The sequence below is a fragment of the Aquarana catesbeiana genome, linkage group LG04 (assembly GCF_042186555.1).
Source record: "Aquarana catesbeiana isolate 2022-GZ linkage group LG04, ASM4218655v1, whole genome shotgun sequence".
Lineage (NCBI taxonomy): Eukaryota > Metazoa > Chordata > Amphibia > Anura > Ranidae > Aquarana > Aquarana catesbeiana.
In genome coordinates, this window is record NC_133327.1 from 164,981,161 (window position 1) to 165,001,290 (window position 20,130).

The 20,130-nt window shown below is 42.6% G+C and overlaps 1 protein-coding gene across 1 annotated transcript in view; it reads left to right on the plus strand.

Moving 5' to 3' along the window:
* Positions 1-20,130, plus strand: part of LOC141139605 (carboxypeptidase B-like) — a 55,263-nt gene that overhangs the window by 33,776 nt on the left and 1,357 nt on the right. The window contains exons 6-10 of the mRNA XM_073625903.1: positions 1,072-1,173; positions 2,547-2,657; positions 2,740-2,830; positions 16,790-16,992; positions 19,076-19,160. Of these exons, the coding sequence (XP_073482004.1) occupies positions 1,072-1,173; positions 2,547-2,657; positions 2,740-2,830; positions 16,790-16,992; positions 19,076-19,160 (592 nt within the window). The remainder of the gene's footprint in view (positions 1-1,071; positions 1,174-2,546; positions 2,658-2,739; positions 2,831-16,789; positions 16,993-19,075; positions 19,161-20,130) is intronic.

The following is a 20,130-nucleotide window of genomic DNA, read 5'->3' on the forward strand; positions in this document are numbered from 1 at the left end:
TAATAATAATAATAACCAAATAACATTATTGTTGCTATTCCTTGCAAGAGAGAACAGCCGGATTGCAGTCCAGTACCTGACAACCTCTATAATAATTTTCCTATACCCATTCAACCACTGCATCATTATGACAGACAGCACAGTTCATACAGAGCAAGTCAGAAATGGTTTTCATTGCATCATGCAAGATGAACATGCTGATGAGGAGGAGCGACTACACAAACATCCAAAGAATGAAACAGCACGTGTACCTGTCAGTTAAATGTATGCTACATTTAGTTTTTGGCTTCACTGCAGTCAGTGAAGCAGGGATCTATTGTTTTTTTTCCTGGTGAGGGATTCCTAAGCTGGGGAATTGATTTCCCTTGCCTGTATCTGGACAAAGCTTCCAGAAGATATAGCAGAAGAGTCAACCCTCGAGTTATGAATATTTATCATGCTGCAGCCAATTCCTGAAAGGAAGAAATCCAGAAGGTGGCTAGGGAGGTGATAAATGTGTGGGAGGCCTTTCCAGAGTGCTCTGTCCTCTACAGGAAGGGTCCCAGTTCTCCTGTGGCTGCTGCCTCTAGGATATAGTTGTGAGACATAAACTGAAGGTTGGTCCTCATCAGGAGTTGGTGTGTCGGTCTAGGGTCCTGGTCTGGAGAAGGATATTTTATGTCCCTCACTGAGGATCTACCTGTGGAGGCTGGGTGGCAGACAGCTCCTGAGACATTGTGAGTAAAGGCCTTGTTGTGGATGCTTGTATGTGCAAGTGCTAGAAGGAAACCAGGTGCCAGAGGTTGCTATGTGGACTGGGACTGCTCTTATAGAGTCTTATATACTGCCCATTCCCTGTCACCTTTAGGAGAGGACTGCATAGAGAAGATTAGTGAGAAGCTGTTCTGTTATTGCTACTGTTGTTTTGAAATATTCTGTGACCCTAAACCCCTCTCCTGTTCAAGTTACTCAGCAATACATTCTAAAAAGACATCCCCTGGGCTGACCATGAATTGTTGATGTTCATGGAACTGTACTTGTGACTGGCGGCTTAAATATACTGTATTTATGTATGCATACATTTATTTTTAGGTTGGAAAAACTGGTGCCAGCAAAAATGCCATCTTCATGGATTGTGGATTCCATGCCAGAGAATGGGTCACTCCTGCGTTCTGTCAGTGGTTTGTAAAGGAGGTTAGCTCTTTTAATGTATTGCTTTAAAATTAGCATCTTAATCATTCAAACATATGCTGAACACACTGCTCATCCTCTCCCTCTGCCTTTTACACATTTGAAAGGGTTTTTTTTCAGGGAGAGGGCCTCTTTTTGTGACAGGTACCCTTTCCCACTTCCATAGGTGGACATCATCTCAGGTTACAGCCCCTTGCCCCACCTGCAGCCTCTTAGGATAAGCCATCTCAGAAGGCTGCAGGATCAGTCTTTCCTTACCTTGTGATCTTGCCTATGCAGAATGGGGAGCCAGCTGTGAATTATCAAAAAGTCGCAAGCATCTCCCAAATCCAAGATGTCAGCATCAGTGCTCCACAGCGCTGGACTCCATGGACCAGTAATTATGTGTTTTTTAAAAGTCAGCGGCTACAGTATTTGTAACTTCAGTCATTTTTTCATCTTTCCATCTAATAAATCTTCTGCCCTTGTTGTTTTAACTTTGGATAGCAAAACATTTTTTTTTCTGCCAGTAAATACCTTATACAGCCCACTTCCTGTTTCTTGTCTGATAAAAAGCCTAGGCTTATGACATCATGCATAGATCTCTCTCTCACTCTCCCGAGACTTTGCCAGGAAGAGGGGGGGGGGGGTGAGTCATAAGAGGGCCAATGAGAGCTGTAGAGCTGGAGGTGTGCCTCTTGTGTGTCTGTGTTAATTCAGGAAGTGAATAGACAGCAGCTTCGGCTGCCCACAGTTAAAATGGATGTAGCCAGACTCAGTGGAGGGAGATTTCTGAAGCATATTTGGCAAGTACAGAATCACAGTATATATGAAATAATATGCAAATTGGTTCAAGGGAAGCTTCAGAATGGCAAAGAAGTTTTTATTACAAATTATGTGTGGAGACTGCAGTTCCTCTTTAGGCAAAGTTCTAAATTTAAATTCTAAATGCAAATTACTAAATTGGGGATTCAGGGATGCAACTTATTCCTCATATAATCCATTGTTTCAATTATCTAAGAAAGCATAAATAGTACACGATTCAGGGTACCCCAATGGAATTTATTCAAGCTAAGCTCTGTAGTGAGGTATTTTTAAATATAAGACTCATAGCACAGGAATACTACTTATTGAACAAGGTTTTTCCCTTTTTTTTTTATTTATTTATTGTCATATTTGAATATTGTATAATATTGCCCTCATGGGCCTTTACTGGCTATGTTTATGTCTGTATGTTTTATTGTAATTATTTCAATGTATGTGTTGTGTATCATGTATTTTTATGTAAGGAAAACGTTTTTTGTTTTTTTTTCAATAAAAATCATATAACAGGAAAAAATACCACATGCTAGGTATTTCTAACTCAGTATATTTATCTTTTTTTTTGTGAATAAAAGGCTGTTAATTCTTATGGCTCTGATCCACAATTTACCAACCTTCTTGACACACTGGATTTCTATGTTCTGCCTGTCCTGAATGTTGATGGCTATGCATATTCCTGGACAAATGTAAGATAAAATTTGGTGTTTATTGTTAAAAATAAATAAATGCGTATTTCATAATGACTAAGCACTGTTGTATTTGGTACAGGACCGCCTGTGGAGAAAAACACGCTCCCTCAACAAGAACACAAACTGCATTGGAACTGATCCAAATAGAAATTTTGATGCAGGATGGGGCAGTAAGTTTTCTAACAAATGTCTATTGTATCTTAGCAGTGCAGACAAACTGTTCACAAATCACCATCTTTATTAGTAATCACTCAAACTACATGGTCCAACTCCTCCTACTAACTCTTAAAGCTCTTAAAGCAGAGTTCCACCCATTTTTTAGTTTATTAAAAGTCAGCAGCTACAAAAAGTATAGCCGCTGACTTTTAATAAACAGACACTTACCTGGCCCACGGTCCAGCAATGCGGGCTCCTGGAGCCTTGCTCCTCTCCCCTTCCTCTTCCCTGCGCTGTCATAGCAACTGTGGGCACCCAGCCGTGACAGCTTACGGCTTCACAGTCGGTGGGCACTGCGCATGCGTGAGTCACGCTGCGCTCCGCTATTGGCCAGGCAATCTTCCAGGACTTGTGACGTGTCCCAAAAGATTGCTGGCATGGAGGGGCTGCCAAGGACGAGAGAAGGAGTCGCCTAGGCAGAGGAGAAGAGGAAGGAGGAAGTGGGACAGGAAGTCCCACTAGAAAGAAGGTACCCACCCCCCCAAAAAAAATGACATGCCAAATGTGGTATGTAAGGGGGCGAGGAGTGCTTAAAGCGGAAGTTCCACTTTTGCGTGGAACTCCGCTTTAAAGTGATACTAAAGTCTTGTTTTTTGTTTCTTTAAAAATAACAAACATTTAATACTATCCTGTTCTGTGCAGGGGGTTTGCACAGAGCAGCCCAGAATCTCCTCTTCTTGGGTACCTAGTTGGCCCTCCTGGCCCCTCCCTACTGTCAAGTGCCCCCACAGCAAGCAGGCTTGCTATGGGGGCACCCGAGATGAGCCTCAGCTCTGTATGTCCATTCAGTCATGGAGCCGCGGTTCGACCCTGCCCCCTCTCCTCATTGGCTAACTGACTTTAATTGACAGCTGACCTGTACTGTTGTAGAATAATAGTCATAGCTTTGCTGAAGTGGAGTCCCTCATGCAGATGTACATATTCACCTGCACACCAAGGATCTTCAATCACCGTCCAAAGGTTTTTATTGCAGAAAGATCACGTCACAAAGACAAGTGCAACATTTCGGAACCACGTAGGACCCTTCATTACATGCCTGATGAAGTTGTCTTGTGTGACTCCAAAACGTTGCACTTGTATTTGTGATGTGATCTTTTTACAATAAAAACCTTTGGATGGTGATTGAAGATCCTTGGTGTGCTGGCGAATATGTACACTTTCTTGATGTTTCCAGTATTCAGCTGGTAATCTCTACAGCACCCCCATTGATGAACCTTGTTTCCAGAAACGTGTGCGATAGGAATATAGTCAAGACCTCATGCAGATGTGTCTTTAGGTCATTTTTAAATGTGTGGTTAAAACATTCACCACCTTCACTGGCCTATGGATGGTATTCTGGTGTTAAAATGTGTGCTGATGCTGCAGCGTGGAGGTAAGTATTAAGGTTTGTTTTTTTACTTACCCCATACCTCCTTTAAGACAAGTTTCAAACTCTTTTTAAATAAATTGTGGACTGTATTTGGAAAGGATTTCCAGTTGTAGACCTCACTTTGAGAATCATCCCTCCAAGATAATGATAACAACTTTAGTGGGTATGGCTCCTGCTGTAGCCACCTGTGGCTATTTTCAGTACACATCATAAGCTATCAAACAGTATATTTGATGTTTTGGTGGTTTGTTTGGGAAATGTTTGACATTCTCCTGTAGAATATATTTGCTCAACTTGGGAAAGAGCTTGAGAAGCAAAAGAGACAAGACGTTCCTTCCCCTGGTGAATTTGTGATAAAACTGCAACATAAAGTATAACTAAAGGAAGGGCCATTGTACTGAGCGAGCACACCTGGGCCCTGCCCAGGGGCCCCAGGTTCACCTGGGGCCCCATCAGACCCAGACAAATAGAAGAAGCAGTGGGGCAAGGGAGTCAGGTTTAGTGGGCCCAGGCAGTTCGGCAGGCAGGGCCACCATCAGGGGGGTATGGAGCCCATACACTAAGGGCCTGAGCATCTAGAAGGGCCCGGCTGTCTGGCAGGGATGGGAGAAGGAAGGGGCGGGTGCAGGAGAGCTCCGTGGCTGCGCTGGAGTTTGGAAGGTGTGTGAGAGTCATTGAGCTAACATTGGGCTCTTTGCTGGCCCCCTCTGGTAAATTCCGGCATGTGCACCCCTCGTGTGTCCTGCACAAGAGCTGGGAGTGGGACAAGGAACACCACCTAACAAGTAAGGGCTGTTCTACAAGTAAGGGGGGGTTGTGAGTGTGTATGTGTTTCTGTGTACATGTGTGTCTGTGTACATTTGTGTGTATCTGTTTACTTGTGTGTGTGTCTGTTTAAATGTGTGTGTATGTGTACATGTGTGTGTGTGGGTGTGCCTGTGTGTCTGTGTACATGTGTAACTGTGTACATGTGTGTGTGTGTACATGTGTACACGTGTGTGTGTGTGCGTGCCTGTGTACATGTGTGTATGTGTGCCTGTGTACATATGTGTGTGTGCCTGTGTACATGTGTGTGTGTCTGTGTACATGTGTATGTCTGTGTAAATGTGTATGTGTGTCTGTGTACGTGTGTGTGTCATATATACACATGTGAAGGGGGCTGAGAGCATACAGGTGTAAGGGGGCTGAGAGCGTACAGGCGTGAAGGGGGGCTGCGAGCATATAGGTGTGAAGGGGGGCTTTGAACGTACAGGTGCGAGGGGGCTGCGAGCATACTGGTGTGAGGGGGCTGAGAGCGTACAGGTGTGAGGAGGGCTGCGAGCGTACAGGTGTGAGGGGGGCTGAGAGCACACAGGTGTGAGGTGGGCTGTTAACGTAGTGCAAGGGGGCTGAGAGCGTACAGGTGTGAGGGGGGCTGAGAGTGTACAGGTGTGAGAGGGGCTGCGAACGTACAGGTGTGAGGGGGCTGAGAGCGTACAGGTGTGAGGGGGGCTGCGAACGTACAGGTGTGAGGGGGCTGAGAGTGTACAGGTGTGAGGGGGGCTGTGAGCATACAGGTATGAGGGGGGCTGCGAGCGTACAAGTGTGAGGTGTGTCAATTGTGCAGGCTTGTAGGGGCCCCATAGCATTACTTTGCCCAGGGGCCCATGATGTTATAAAGATGGCCCTGACTAAAGGCGAAACTTTGTTTTTAGTCTTGGACAGGGTGGAGAGGGATTAGAACACGTGTAAGTTTTTATTGCTGTCTGTGTCCCCGTTAGTGAGATTTACCCTCTCTATCTGTCATGTTTACTATGATCATTGAATGTGAAAGTAAAAGAAAATCCCAAATTTTGGGTTATCCAAAGAAATGTAATAGAGGGGAGATCTTCCAATGGGGAAACTAGTTCTGGTGACCTAGGGGTCCCCATGGAAATCCCTTAATTTGCATGGATTTCCTCTCATTTCCTGTTTGGCTATGAGACAGGAAGTAAAGGCAAAACTCTGTAATGGGACACAGATGGGGAAATAAAAATCTAACAAGGTTTATAACCCTCCCTTGCTCTATCCAAAATGAAAAAAAAAGTTTTGCCTATAGTTCTACTTTCAGCAATAGTGTAAGTATCACAAGGGACAAACGTTGACGCATTTGGTGAAAAATGGAGAAGTGTTGGTGCGGATGCTAGACAGTGCTTCAAAAAAAGTGTACAGCCTTTAAGCAGGCTTTTGTCCACTGCCATTCTGCTTGTTTTTGGACCAAGGCATGTAAAGGTGTTGTGCTTTTAGCACAGATAGCTACAGACTTTAAATAATAGTTTGTGAATCCAAGAAATGAAGCAAGCTCTGCTTTATTTTTTGTCTCAGGTAACTTGTGTATAGCATCTATGTTGGATTGCAAATGTTGTATACCTAGCGGTGAGAGTCTGCGGCCTAAAAGGCCATCTAAGTTTGCACAAAAACACATTTTTCTTTGTTTAGGGTGAAGTTGTATTCCATCAATCTGTGAAAAACTTGAGTAAAGAATAAACTGTGTTCCTTCAGTGAGGGTGCATGGATAAAGGTATCACTCGAGTAAATTGTTACACCAGGTATTCCTGCCAAAATTGTGACCACTATTTTTTTGGAGTAACTCAGAACTGAGCACAGTTCAAAAGGCATGCAAAGCAGAAAAGTCCAAGATGTGTATTGAAATCTGTCAGGTTTCTGGTCTGCAATGCATGATGAGAACATTTATGAATGTGATCTATTCGAAAAAAGGCCTGTGGGTATCTTTCTTTCCAGACATTGTCCATCAAGTATATTTCAGCATCTGTCTGATTCAGAGCTTTAAATCCCAGTACATGAAATAAGTCTAGCCCTAATAGGTTGGCTCTGCTCTAAAATGCAAAATTGCTGAAATGCTTATTTTGGTGTGAGAGTTAATGTTACCTTACCCAGCACTGAAATTTAGATGTTATTGTAGCCTGTTAGAGTAGTAAGTGTCTCCTGGAGTGGGTAATGATGAAAATGGGCACTGTAAGTTATTGAATTCAATGTGGAATCCTTTGTTCCTGTATCTAACAGCAGCAGGATATTTACGTTAGCAATTACGCAGTAACCGGGTTTTGTCTGATCCTTTCTGATTACATAAATCTGCATGTCATCAGGCTTCAAAACTATCTTCTTTACCCAGTCTAAAGCCAAATGATGGCTGGGAGGGACATTTGTTGTTCCGGGTGGACGTCATATAACATCCTCCCTGGACCGCTCCTTGCCCATGCCCCATGGACCACACTGTGGCATGATCTGTAACCCACTGTGTCCACCAGACACAGTGCATGACTAATCTATGTACTGGCCGCTGCCGGTACCATGTGATCACGGTGACCAATCACTGCAGATCACATGACAATTGTACACAATAAATGGCTTTGATTAATGCCATTCATTGTGTACAATTGTATTGATCTCTGAGATTGGTCAAAGTGATCACATGTGTAGCGGGTGTCTCACTCTATAACCCACAGCCCGCCAAGCTAGCCGGAACAATGTACACAGGCTTTCCAGCTTGAGTTAGGGAGAGCTGCCTGCCAGCAGCTGCAAGGGGAATTTTCACCCCCCCTCCTTCTCCCTGTTCACTGACTGAGTTTGTTGTAATATGAGCTGACACACACAGAGCTGTGCATTCAGTAGCCTCTCTTGTGCCCCTATTGGCAGGAAGAAATAAGCCAATTAAAGGCACAGTTACAGCAGCCAATCAGAGAAACTGTACTAAGCTGCAAGAAGCAGCTGCAATGGATTCTGGGACATGCAGTTCCCTCACAAAGTGGCTCTATAGCCTGGTATTCAGGAAGGAACTACAAAAAGCCCAGGATGCTCTCGTGACAGGAAAGTAAAAGACTCCATTTTGTGTCCTGAGAAAAAGTTCAGTCAGCGATGAGAGAGAAAAGAGACCAGACCTGAGGGAGAGGTGCTGTCTCTCAGATGATCTCTCTGCACGATTCTGGTCTCTGCTGCCAGTCGGGACATCCAGCCTGAGAGAGGGGGATCCCAGGTGCATATCGAGGTGCACCTGCACCGACGGTGAATCGTTCCAGTTTGAGGTGACCAGTCAGGTTGCCAAGCGAACCTGTCTGTTCCAGGACCTTCGTTTGGCCTTGATCGCAGGATTGGGCCCATTTGCAGGGAACAGGGACACTGCACTACAGAAGGAGTTTTTTGAACACTGTATACAGAAATCGTTGCTGGTAGTCATCTTGCTGACACTTGTAGTACCACAGGGATAAAGGCTAAGGCTACCCATTTCTGGAACAATACAGTATCTCACAAAAGTGAGTACACCCCTCACATTTTTGAAAATATTTTGTTATATCTTTTCATGTGACAACACTTAAGACATGACACTTTTCTGCAATGTAAAGTAGTGAGTGTACAGCTTGTATAACAGTGTAAATTTGCTGTCCCCTCAAAATAACTCAACACACAGTCATTAATGTCTAAACCGCTGGCAACAAAAGTGAGTACACCCCTAAGTGAAAATGCCCAAATTGGGCCCAATTAGCCATTTTCTCTCCCTGGTGTCATGTGACTCGTTAGTGTTACAAGGTCTCAGGTGTGAATGGGGAGCAGGTGTGTTAAATTTGGTGTTATCACTCTCACTGTTTCATACTGGTCACTGGAAGTTCAACATGGCACCTCATGGCAAAGAACTCTCTGAGGATCTGAAAAAAAGAATTGTTGCTCTACATAAAGATGGCCTAGGCTATAAGAAAATTGCCAAGACCCTGAAACTGAGCTGCAGCACAGTGGCCAAGCCCATACTGCGGTTTAACAGGACAGGTTCAACTCAGAACAGGCCTCGCCATGGTTGACCAAAGAAGTTGAGTGCACGTGCTCAGCGTCATATCCAGAGGTTGTCTTTGGGAAATAGAGGTATGAGTGCTGCCAGCATTGCTGCAGGGATTGAAGGGGTGGGGGGCCTGTCAGTGCTCAGACCATATGCCACACACTGCATCAAATTGGCCTGCATGGCTGTCATCCCAGAAGGAAGCCCCTTCTAAAGATGATGCTCAAGAAAGCCCGCAAACAGTTTGCTGAAGACAAGCAGACTAGGGACATGGATTACTGGAACCATGTCCTGTGGTCTGATGAGACCAAGATACTTTTTTTTTGGTTCAGATGGTGTCAAGCATGTGTGGCAGCAACCAGGTGAGGAGTACAAAGACAAGTGTGTCTCGCCTACAGTCAAGCATGGTGGTGGGAGTGTCATGGTCTGGGGCTGCATGAGTGCTTCTGGCACTGGAGAGCTACAGTTCATTGAGGGAACCATGAATGCCAACATCTGCTGTGACATACTGAACCAGAGCATGATCCCCTCCCTCCGGAGACTGGGCCGCAGGGCAGTATTCCAACATCATAACGACCCCAAACACACCTCCAAGATGACCACTTATTTGGTTCAGATGATGTCATGCGTGTGTGGCGGCAACCAAGTGAGGAGTACAAAGACAAGTGTGTCTATCCTACAGTCAAGCATGGTGGTAGGAGAGTCATGGTCAGGGGCTGCATGAGTGCTGCCGGCACTAGGGAGTTACAGTTCATTGAGCGAACCATGAATGCCAACGGAAACTGAGCTGCAGGGCAGTATTCCAACATCATAACGACCCCAAACACACCTCCAAGATGACCACTGCCTTGCTAAAGAAGCTGAGGGTAAAGGTGATGGACTGGCCAAGCAAGTCTCCAGACCTAAACCCTATTGAGCATCTGTGGAGCATCCTCAAACGGAAGGTGGAGGAGCGCAAGGTCTCTAACATCCACCAGCTCCGTGTTGTCATGGAGGAGTGGAAGAGGACTCCATTGCCAACTATACCTATATACGAATATTTGTAAATCATTTTATAAATACATTTTATTTTGTTTATCATTTTGCATGCATTGCAGTGTTTCACTTTGTCCATCCTCCCTGTGCGGGCCGCTGTGTTCAGCCCTGCGACATTAGGTGGGTGCCTCTTTTCCTCCCCGCTTCCCAGCACGGTGGGGAGACGCGGATGCATTCTGCGATTCTCCCCAATGCGTGTTTCCCTACAGTTGAGTGCCCCCCTGGGCCACTGTGGGGAGCCCTCTCCATGCCGGTGGCGTCCCGTGATTGTCACCAGACTGTCTATGACGTCGCGCTTTTGCTTCGGAGGCGACGGCTCATGCCGGGGCCATGCCTTCCAGAACGCCGAGGGAACCACGTGGACGACGCCTTTTTGGCGCCGCAGACCCATTGGGAGGGTGGATGGGGAGGGGCCTGACACCTGCAGACAATGGACAATCATGCAGACACTTTAAAACCCCACAGTTCCCAGGAGATCCTGAAGTGTCCCCTGGTAATGCTGTCATATATTAATACAAAACTGATGGAGTGCTTGGTAAGTACAGCTTTTTGGAATGCTGTTTGACTGGCTAATCTATGTACTTGTGTTATTCCCATTTATCTTCATTTTCCAACATCGTGATTTTCTTCACCTTACACCATTATCCCTATGCAGTAAAAACCCTAGTTATATCCTCTTACCTTACGTACCATATATACTATTCAGTGTCACATCACTTGCTTTTTGGCACCCAAATCCATCTCACTTCCAGCATTTCATTTTATTCAACCTATTCCCCTTTTTCTTGTCACTTCACATATACAATTGTTTACACTTTTAACACTTGTTTTTCAGTTTTTAGTGTTTTTTTTTTTTCTTTGTTTTTTCACTTTTACGCTTGTTTTGTCCCATCATCAGTGAATTTTCACTTCACTAATCACATCACTACACCCAATCCCCCAACCAACCGTTTTTCACTGCTAGCCAACCCTTTTTATAACCAATCCAACTAACAAACAAACTACGCTATGTTATGTATAACTTAATTAATTTTTCTATAACATGAATGCACTAGTGATCGAATAACAACCAGCCTACAGCTGCCAAGCACTTCTATACACTCCTCCTATATTATCTAAATGACTACTTACAAAAAATCTTTGCATGTCCATCTGCAAGTGTTTTACCCCCCATCCTCCTCTCCGGGTCCTAGAACGTGGCCCCTTGCAAGCTCGGTGGACTATGCGCCCACCCAGAGGATGCGGGGGGATGTGTGGCCGCGTTGGGATCTTTTGGACAACTACAATCCTGCAATGCTAGTTTGTGCGATACATCTTCATGTCTTCATCTACCCATTGGTAACTATACCTCTATGTGTATGGAGATATAATTTTGCTCAATTCGAAATGTTATACTTACACATTTTTTATATCGTCCAATGACTTTAATTAGATACTTTGATATTTTCCTAGAATATAAATCCCCCTGAAGAGACCGAAAAATCGCAAGGGTCGAAATGCATCAGGGTTTTTCATGTGGATACACACGTCATAAATACAATTGGCAAACCATGCTTGTACATAGGGTGTTCCTTGCTATGAGTGATGTTCCATGTTTGTTTTTTTGTCGCACTACGTATATGGATGATTTATTATTGTTCATTTGAAATTATTACTGTTAAATGATTTTTTACATCTACTATTTTTTGTACAAATTCTCTGCTGCTAAAAACCCCAGGGGAAACTTCCTATTTTTTTTGTATACATTTGGGTTATGCAGCTTTGGGGGCTCCCACAGTGTGTTTTTTCCTTTTATATCCAGTGCCAAATTGTGAACCTCTGGTGAACTCCTTGCCCAAGAGGCTTAAGGCAGTGCTGGAAAATAATGGTGACCACACAAAATATTGACACTTTGGGCCCAATTTGGACATTTTCACTTAGGGGTGTACTCACTTTTGTTGCCAGTGGTTTAGACATTAATGGCTGTGTGTTGAGTTATTTTGAGGGGACAGCAAATTTACACCGTTATACAAGCTGTACCTATACATGGAGATGTAAAATCCAGGTGCACACTGAACTAAATGGTGACTGGACCTTCAGACATGTAAATCATGTCTAATGTAAGCAGTTGGGCCAGCTGCCCACAGAGGAGAAAGGGGAACATCAGTTTCTCCCCCTTCTCTGTGATGAATGAAGCCAGAAGCAACAAGGATTTTGCACAATAGCAAAAGCGCATGTAGGTCCGTGCAGGACCTACATGCGCTTTTGCTATTGTACAGTATCTCACAAAAGTGAGTACACCCCTCACATTTTTGTCAATATTTTATTATATATTTTCATGTGACAACACTGAAGAAATTATACTTTATTACAATGCAAAGTAGTGAGTGTACAGCTTGAATAATGCTCCATACATATGACCGGTTTTGCCGGCGGACTAAACTCCGAAGGTTTCTCTAATGGAACACCGGGGATTTCCATTCAAGCGGTCTTGCCTACACGCGGTCAAACTAAAGTCCAACCAAAGTCCGACCGTCCAGAACGCGGTGACGTACAACACATACGACGGGACTAGAAAAAGGATGTTCAATAGCCAGTAGCCAATAGCTTACGTCTCGTACTTGCTTCAGAGCATGCGTCGTTTTTGGTCCGTCGGAACATCATACAGACGAGCGGTTTTCCCGATAGGAATCGATTCCGTAGGAAAGATTTAAAACATGTTCTATTTCTAGGTCTGTCAGAATTTTCAAAAAAAAAAGTCCGATGAGGCCCACACACGATCGGAATGTCCAATGAGAAGATTCCGTCTGACTTTTCCTGCCAGAAAGTCCGACCGTGCGTACGCGACATTACAGTATAAATTTGTTGTCCCCTCAAAATAACTCAACACACAGCCATTAATGTCTAAACCGCTGGTAACAAAAGTGAGTACACCCCTAAGTGAAAATCTCCAAATTTCCATATTTTCAGAGACATGCTTGGCCAGTCCATCACCTTTACCCTCAGCTTCTTTAGCAAGGCAGTGGTCATCTTGGAGGTGTGTTTGGGGTCGTTATCATGTTGGAACACTTGTCTTCTCATTTGGTTGCCGCCACACATGCTTGACATCATCTGAACCAAATAAGTTTTTCTTGGTCTCATCAGACCACAGTACATGGTTCCAGTAATCCACGTCCTTAGTCTGCTTGTCTTATGCAAACTGTTTGCAGGCTTTCTTGTCTTTAGAAGAGGCTTCCTTCTGTGACGACAGCTATGCAGACCAATTTGATGCAGTGTGTGGTGTATGGTCTGAGCACTGAGAGGCTGACCCCCCACCCCTTCAACCTCTGCAGCAATGCTGGCAGCACTCATACGTCTATTTCCCAAAGACAACCTCTGGATATGACTCTGAGCACGTGCACTCAACTTCTTTGGTCGACCATGGTGAGGCCTGTTCTGAGTGGAATCTGTCCTGTTAAACCTCTGTATGGTCTTGGCCACCATGCTGCAGTTTCAGGGTCTTGGAAATCTTCTTATAGCCTAGGCCATCTTTATGTAGAGCAACAATTCTTTTTTATATCCTCAGAGAGTTCTTTGCCATGAGGTGCCAAGTTGAACTTACAGTGACCAGTATGAGAGAGTGAGAGCGATAACACCAAATTTAAAACACCTTCTCCCACACCCGAGACTTTGTAACACTAACGAGTCACATGACAACGGAGAGGGAAAATGGTTAATTGGGCCCAATTTAGACATTTTCACTTAGAGGTGTACTCACTTTTGTTGCCAGCAGTTTAGACATTAGTAGATGTGTGTTGAGTTATTTTGAGGGGACAGCCAATTTACACTGTTATACAAGCTGTAAACTCACTACTTTACATTGTAGCAAAGTGTAATTTCTTCAGTGTTGTCACATGAAAAGATATACTGTACTAAAAAAAATGAAAAAATGTGAGGGGTGTACTCACTTTTGTGAGATGCTGTATATGTTAACAGTGATTGCACCATGCATGTGAGGTATCACTGTGAACGTCAAAGTCAGAGCAATAATTCTAGTGTCAGAGCTCATGTTTAAACTGATAACCTGTAAAAGCTTTTAAAGCATTGTCTATTGATAAATTTAGGCACAGTAGTTTGTTGCCATTTCACAGGCGTGTGCAATTTTAAACCTTGATATGTTTGGTGTCTATTTACTCAACACAACATCATTTTTTAAATCTTACCAAAAAGTTGGTCATTATAATGTGTTTGTGTGCTTCAAAATGAATTTTTCCTGAAAATTTGCGATTGATAAAAAGTGCAAATATTGTGAAACATAAAAAGTTATGAAAAACAACCATCATTTTATTTTCCAGGGACTCTGCTTTCAGAAAATATGTGAGTTCTAAGTAATTTCCTAGCAAAAAAATTCTAATTTGAACATGCATGTGAGAAATATCAAAAAAGCCCAGACTGGAATGACCCAAATCTGCAGGGTGCTGCTAACTGTCTCAGCTTAGTAGCAATTTGACAAATAGATTCTCCTTTACCCTAACGACATCTGCAAAAACAATTCTGGGCACTTAAAGGGGTTGTAAACCTACATGTTTTTTCATCTTAATGCATCCTATGCATTAAGGTGAAAAAACACCTGGCAGTGACCGACCCCCCAGCCCCCCATTTTACTTACCTGAGCCCTGGAACTTGACCTATGGGGACGCGCTGTCTCTCTGTCTGAGGTTCTCGGCTCTTGATTGGATAGATTGATAGCAGCGTAGCCATTGGCTCCCGCTGCTGTCAATCAAGTCCAATGACACGGGCACCGGGGGGTGTGGCCAAGTCCTGCATTCGGCGTCTATGGAAGGCGAATGCTGGACTCAGGAGCGCGCCTGCAAGATAAGCCACCGGGGGACCCCAGAAAAGCAGGTTCGGGGCCACTCTGTGCAAAATGAGCTGCACAGTGGAGGTAAGTATGATATGTTTGTTCTTTTTTTTTTAAAAAAAACCCTTACAATCACTTAACTAGAGGCAAAACTTTTTTTGCAAAGATTATAACACCTTTCAGGTTTTTATTGCTGTCTGTGTCACTGTTAGGGAGATTCACCATCTCTATTTGTCCTATTAATCATTTGAAAAAACAACCCCAAGCATTTCTGGCTGCAGCCATCTTGAGTAAGGGCAGATGATTTATGTAGTATTTACTTCCTGGAATCCATTTTTCCTTAGCTCGGGCATACAGGCAGGAGGGTGTGCTTAGCTCAGCAAACCCTTCCTTCCCTCATGATGAATCCTGGGATGTACAACATAATTTTCATGGGCAGGGAAACCAGGAAGTAACTGAAGAAATGTAAAAAAAAAAAAAAGTTTAAAACAAATATATACGATACACTTTCCTATCTATTTACTAATGCTAGCAGTATATGGATTACGAATAATTAATTTTGCTTGAGAGAGTAAAGTTCCGCTTCATGAGTTAAGCAGCCCTCTGCATCTCAGGTGAGGCCCCATACAGACCAGATGCTAGTAATAGATTGAAAATTGTTCATACCAGGGATCCCAGGGCGCCGCAGGCCCTTCAGGCTGTTGTAGAAATTTCTCTGGAGGCTACACACAGGGTTCATGTGTCCTTTTTGCCATTATTGTGTCTCAGTAGTGCAGGAAGATGTCACCACTATTAATTATACCAGCTTCCTGCTCCAACTCCTCCTACTATCCATAAAGCATTATCCAAAGTTTATATTTTTATATGCAACTGAGAGGGTGGTTTTCTAATGTTCAGTGGTATTATATCCTTCACTGTTTGTCTGCATGTTCTCAGACTTAAAGAATATGGAATTGACACAAGCATCTTTTCATATTTGCTCTGCTCTGTTGTACCCAATGACACAGTTCTTACTGACTGATGCTGCATAGTGTGGGTAACAGAAAAGAGCTAGGCAAGAAATTCCAGAGAAACCCACTTAAAATCCAGATACTGCGCAGGTGGACTGGAGACACAGATATTTTGTCTACTTTGCCTATTTTGCCTATCGTCTGCAAATTAGCCCAGCTTGGGTCATAGAGATTTGTTTGTCACTACTTTTTAGGAATTAAAACTAGAAGTGTAGCAATAGTAGTTGTAGTAGTATAATAGTACCCCCAAACCTTTATCAACTTAAAGTGATTGTAAAGGCTCGTTTTTTTTTTTTTAAATAACAAACATGTTATACTTAACTCCTCTGTGCAGTTGGTATTGCACAGAGCACCCTGGGTGACAGAACAATATAAAAAAATTTAAGTGAGCGTTGAAGTTATACTGTATATTGTTCCAGTGGGGTTTACATTCAGGAAAATGTAACCTGAGGCTTACAGAATCATAACTGTCCACTTTATAATGTGAAAATGAACACTAGATGACATTTATTTAATATAATAAACTACAAATGTACCTGTTAATTTACATTTTAAATAATAAATTAACTGTTAGCTTATCTACAAAATAATCTCTCTCTCTAAACTTTATCTTATTGATAAGCCTTTCAAAATATACAGTATCTTCTCATAGTACCTAATATTTTTTTTTTTTACAATCTAGTACACAATAACTTTGTATTTTGCCCAGTGATTCTTCAAGTGTTCAACAATGCTACATGCTGGAAAATACTTCTTAAGTTTGATATTGTTTGTGAGCAAAGTAGAACTTGTTATATTTCTTTCTACATAACTGTAAATGCATGCAATACATAATAAAATAAAACTTTAGTAAAACTGATTTCTTTATCTCTTAAGCTAATGGAGCAACATCAAGCCCTTGCAGCGAAGTTTATTGTGGTACAACTTTTGAATCAGAGAGTGAAACCAGAGCTCTTGGTGACTTTATCCGTTCTAATCTTTCCTCTATCAAGGCTTACCTGACTATTCACTCCTATTCTCAGATGCTTCTCTTCCCTTACTCCTACACAAATAAACAAGCAAAGGACTATAATGAACTGGTGAGTATTACATTATATAGACTAGACTTTATAAATATTGTTCTCTTGGAAGATGCAGCATTTCTGAAAAAGTGTAGTAAGTTTAAGGCTTGCATAACAGCCAACTGTTTCTGGAGGATACGTAGTTCTAATAAGTTGTGGAATAAGGGGTGCTGTTTATCTCTTCTATACGAGGTCACTTCATTTTTTTTGCAATCCATGTTAGAAACACAAAGAGAGCAAAAATCTGATATGATTCTAGGTATGTTTCTAACTTGATATGTTTTTCTTTTGTGAATAAAGGGCTGTTAATTCTCTGGCTCAGAATTTCTGGAGTATAGGCAAATTTTTTGATAAAAGGCTAACACAATTAGCTCAACTAAAATATTTAGTTACCTAGCACAAACCAGAGCATGCATGCTGCAGTGCAGGGGATTTGGGTACATCAACTACATCTAATACATGCAAATTGACAAAGAAAGTTAAAGTCCAACTCTAGGAAAAAAATATAATTTAAAAAGTGCATTGTGAATCATTCACCTTACGCCTCAGTCTGGATTCCAAGCCATCCTGGATTAAAATCCCAGTTTCCTTTATGAGCAAAGCAAATTTCTAGTCAATTTCCTGACTAGACATTTTTCCCTGCTTCTTATCTTCTTGGGCACTGGTCCCCATGAGTTCTTCTGCCTCTGGAGCCTACGGGAGAGCATCCGGCTGCTGGGAGTGTCACCTCCACCAATAGGGGAAGTGCAAATCAACCAGGCAGTGGTGTGGATGCCCTAAAGTTTACTATATGGAAAATCAACATTTAAAATCATATATTTATTACTACAGTGGTACCTTGGATTATGAGCATAATTCGTTCCAGAAGACTGCTTGTAATCCAAAGCAGTCGTATATCAAAGCGAGTTTCCCCATAGGAAATAATGGAAACTCAGATAATCTGTTCCAGTGGCACTGCTAGTGTATGCAGTACCACATGTAACCAGAGGTGAGGGGGCGCAGGAGCCATTCAGAAACACTCGGAGAGCACTTGGAGCTGCTAGGACGCATTCAGAGAGGCTTGGAAACTGAGCGGCTCCGAAAGGCTCCGAACGGCTCAGAGTGTCACCGGTGCCCCCGCACCTCCGACCAGATGCGGTACTGCACACCCCAGAGGCTTAAATCCTGCTTGTTTTGCGAGACAACGCTCACAAACTCAGGATTTAAAAAAAATAATAGCTCGTATTGTGAGACGCTCATAAACCGCGTTACTCGCACTCCGAGGTATTACTGTACCTTTAATTTCAATAATTTCTAGCCTACTGCTATTAATCTGAATGACGTTGAAGTTTCAAAACATTTTTTCAAGACCCTCATACATTTGCTTCTTTGAATTTTGTAACACATATTCACTATATCCATTAAATATGCACCGCTGTGTTGCACATTGCACAGGACCTGCCTCCTGAATTACAGGGGGCACAGTTAGTACAGGAAACACTGCACATCATTTCTGCTTGTAGGCAGCAAGGTACCATGGGTTTTATAGTCCTTGTGAGGGCCAGTTCACTCCAAATGCGGTGCCAGAAACCTGCATTTGGTGTGTGTTTCCTGCACCATGTTCAAAACACACTGCAGTTCTGTAGTGGGTAGTCAATATTAAGTTAATGACACCCCAAATGCAGGTCACAAGCACAGCACATTTGCCAGCACCGGATTGTATGGTACAGAAGTACCATGCAATGCGGTTGCAGTGAGTTTCCAAAAGTAGTGAATGCATACTTTTGTTTTGGTGCAGTGTGGTGCAATTTCACTGAACTGCTTGTGAATTGCGTTGCTGTGCGATTCCCCATGTGAACTGGCCCTAGAGTAACACAAAGATATCAGGATAGGATAAGCTGAAAACCATGCAAGGAATCCAGAAAGTTGTGGAAAGAGATAACCAGCTGATAGGCAGTACTAAAATTTTTCACGTAAGCTTATTTTGGATTGTCAAAAGTAACTGTTGTTTGTATTACTATTACAATGCTGATGATATAAAATTAGATGTTATCAAATGAAATTATATGCTGTAACTATAGAATGCTATTCTAACAATGTTTTTTTTTTTTTTAAATCTTAGCTTGCTCTCTCAGAAGGTGCAGTTAATACTTTATCATCCTTGTATGGAACCACTTATACCTATGGTCCCGGAGGTAAAACCATCTGTAAGTTAAATCTCACTTGCGCTTATGTTGCTATTAATTACACAAGGTATAACCCTAATATCCCATAATTCATAAACTAAATATGACTGTAACTGTAAGGTAGTAAGGCTCATTTACTAAAGTAGTTGAGAATGTTCACAAAATAAATTGTGTGAATATTCCCTTCAATTACCCAATCATGTACAGATGAAATATGGAAATGGGAATTGACTTTTCACATGATTGGTTAATGGAAGTGAATATTCCAATATATCCATTAATATCCATACTCACACAATTTATTTTGTGAATATTCTCCATATCTTTAGCAAACCAGATACTAGTGTATTCATTAATAGTTTGCTGCCATGCAGATCTTACTTCTGTGCTGCTAAAATGTGTTCAGTTATGATTTAACATGTATTCAAATCAATTTGTCAGATAAAAAAAAAAATAGATATAAACCTATTTATTACAACAAAGAGCAGTGCGCATAATACACCTGAATGGGGAGGACAGCCGGCCAGGGCAGACAGAGAGGGGATCTATCACCGATTATAGCTGAGACGCCGGCCGCTGTTTAACAAAGTCCCACCTGGAGCGGTGCAATCTTGGTCAGCTTGACATGGCATGACTCCAGTAACATTTAACATTAGCTTCTATGGAAAATCTTGATCAGCAGTGCCATGTCAAGCTAACCAAGATTTTCCATAGATGCCAATGTTAAATGTTACTGGAGCCATGCCATGTCAAGCTGACCAAGATTTTCCATAGACGTTAAATGTTACGGGAGCAGTGCCATGTCATGTCATGATCTCCCAGGAGCCACTGCAAAGCCGGAAATGACAAATGGCAACGCGTGAACAGAAAAAATAATAATAAATTGCCAATTCATTTTGAGCATGCACAAGTGCTGCATGGTGAGGAGTGTAAAATGTGGGTGGAACTCCACTTTAACGTTTTTGTTTTTAATATAAATGCTTTGTTTATG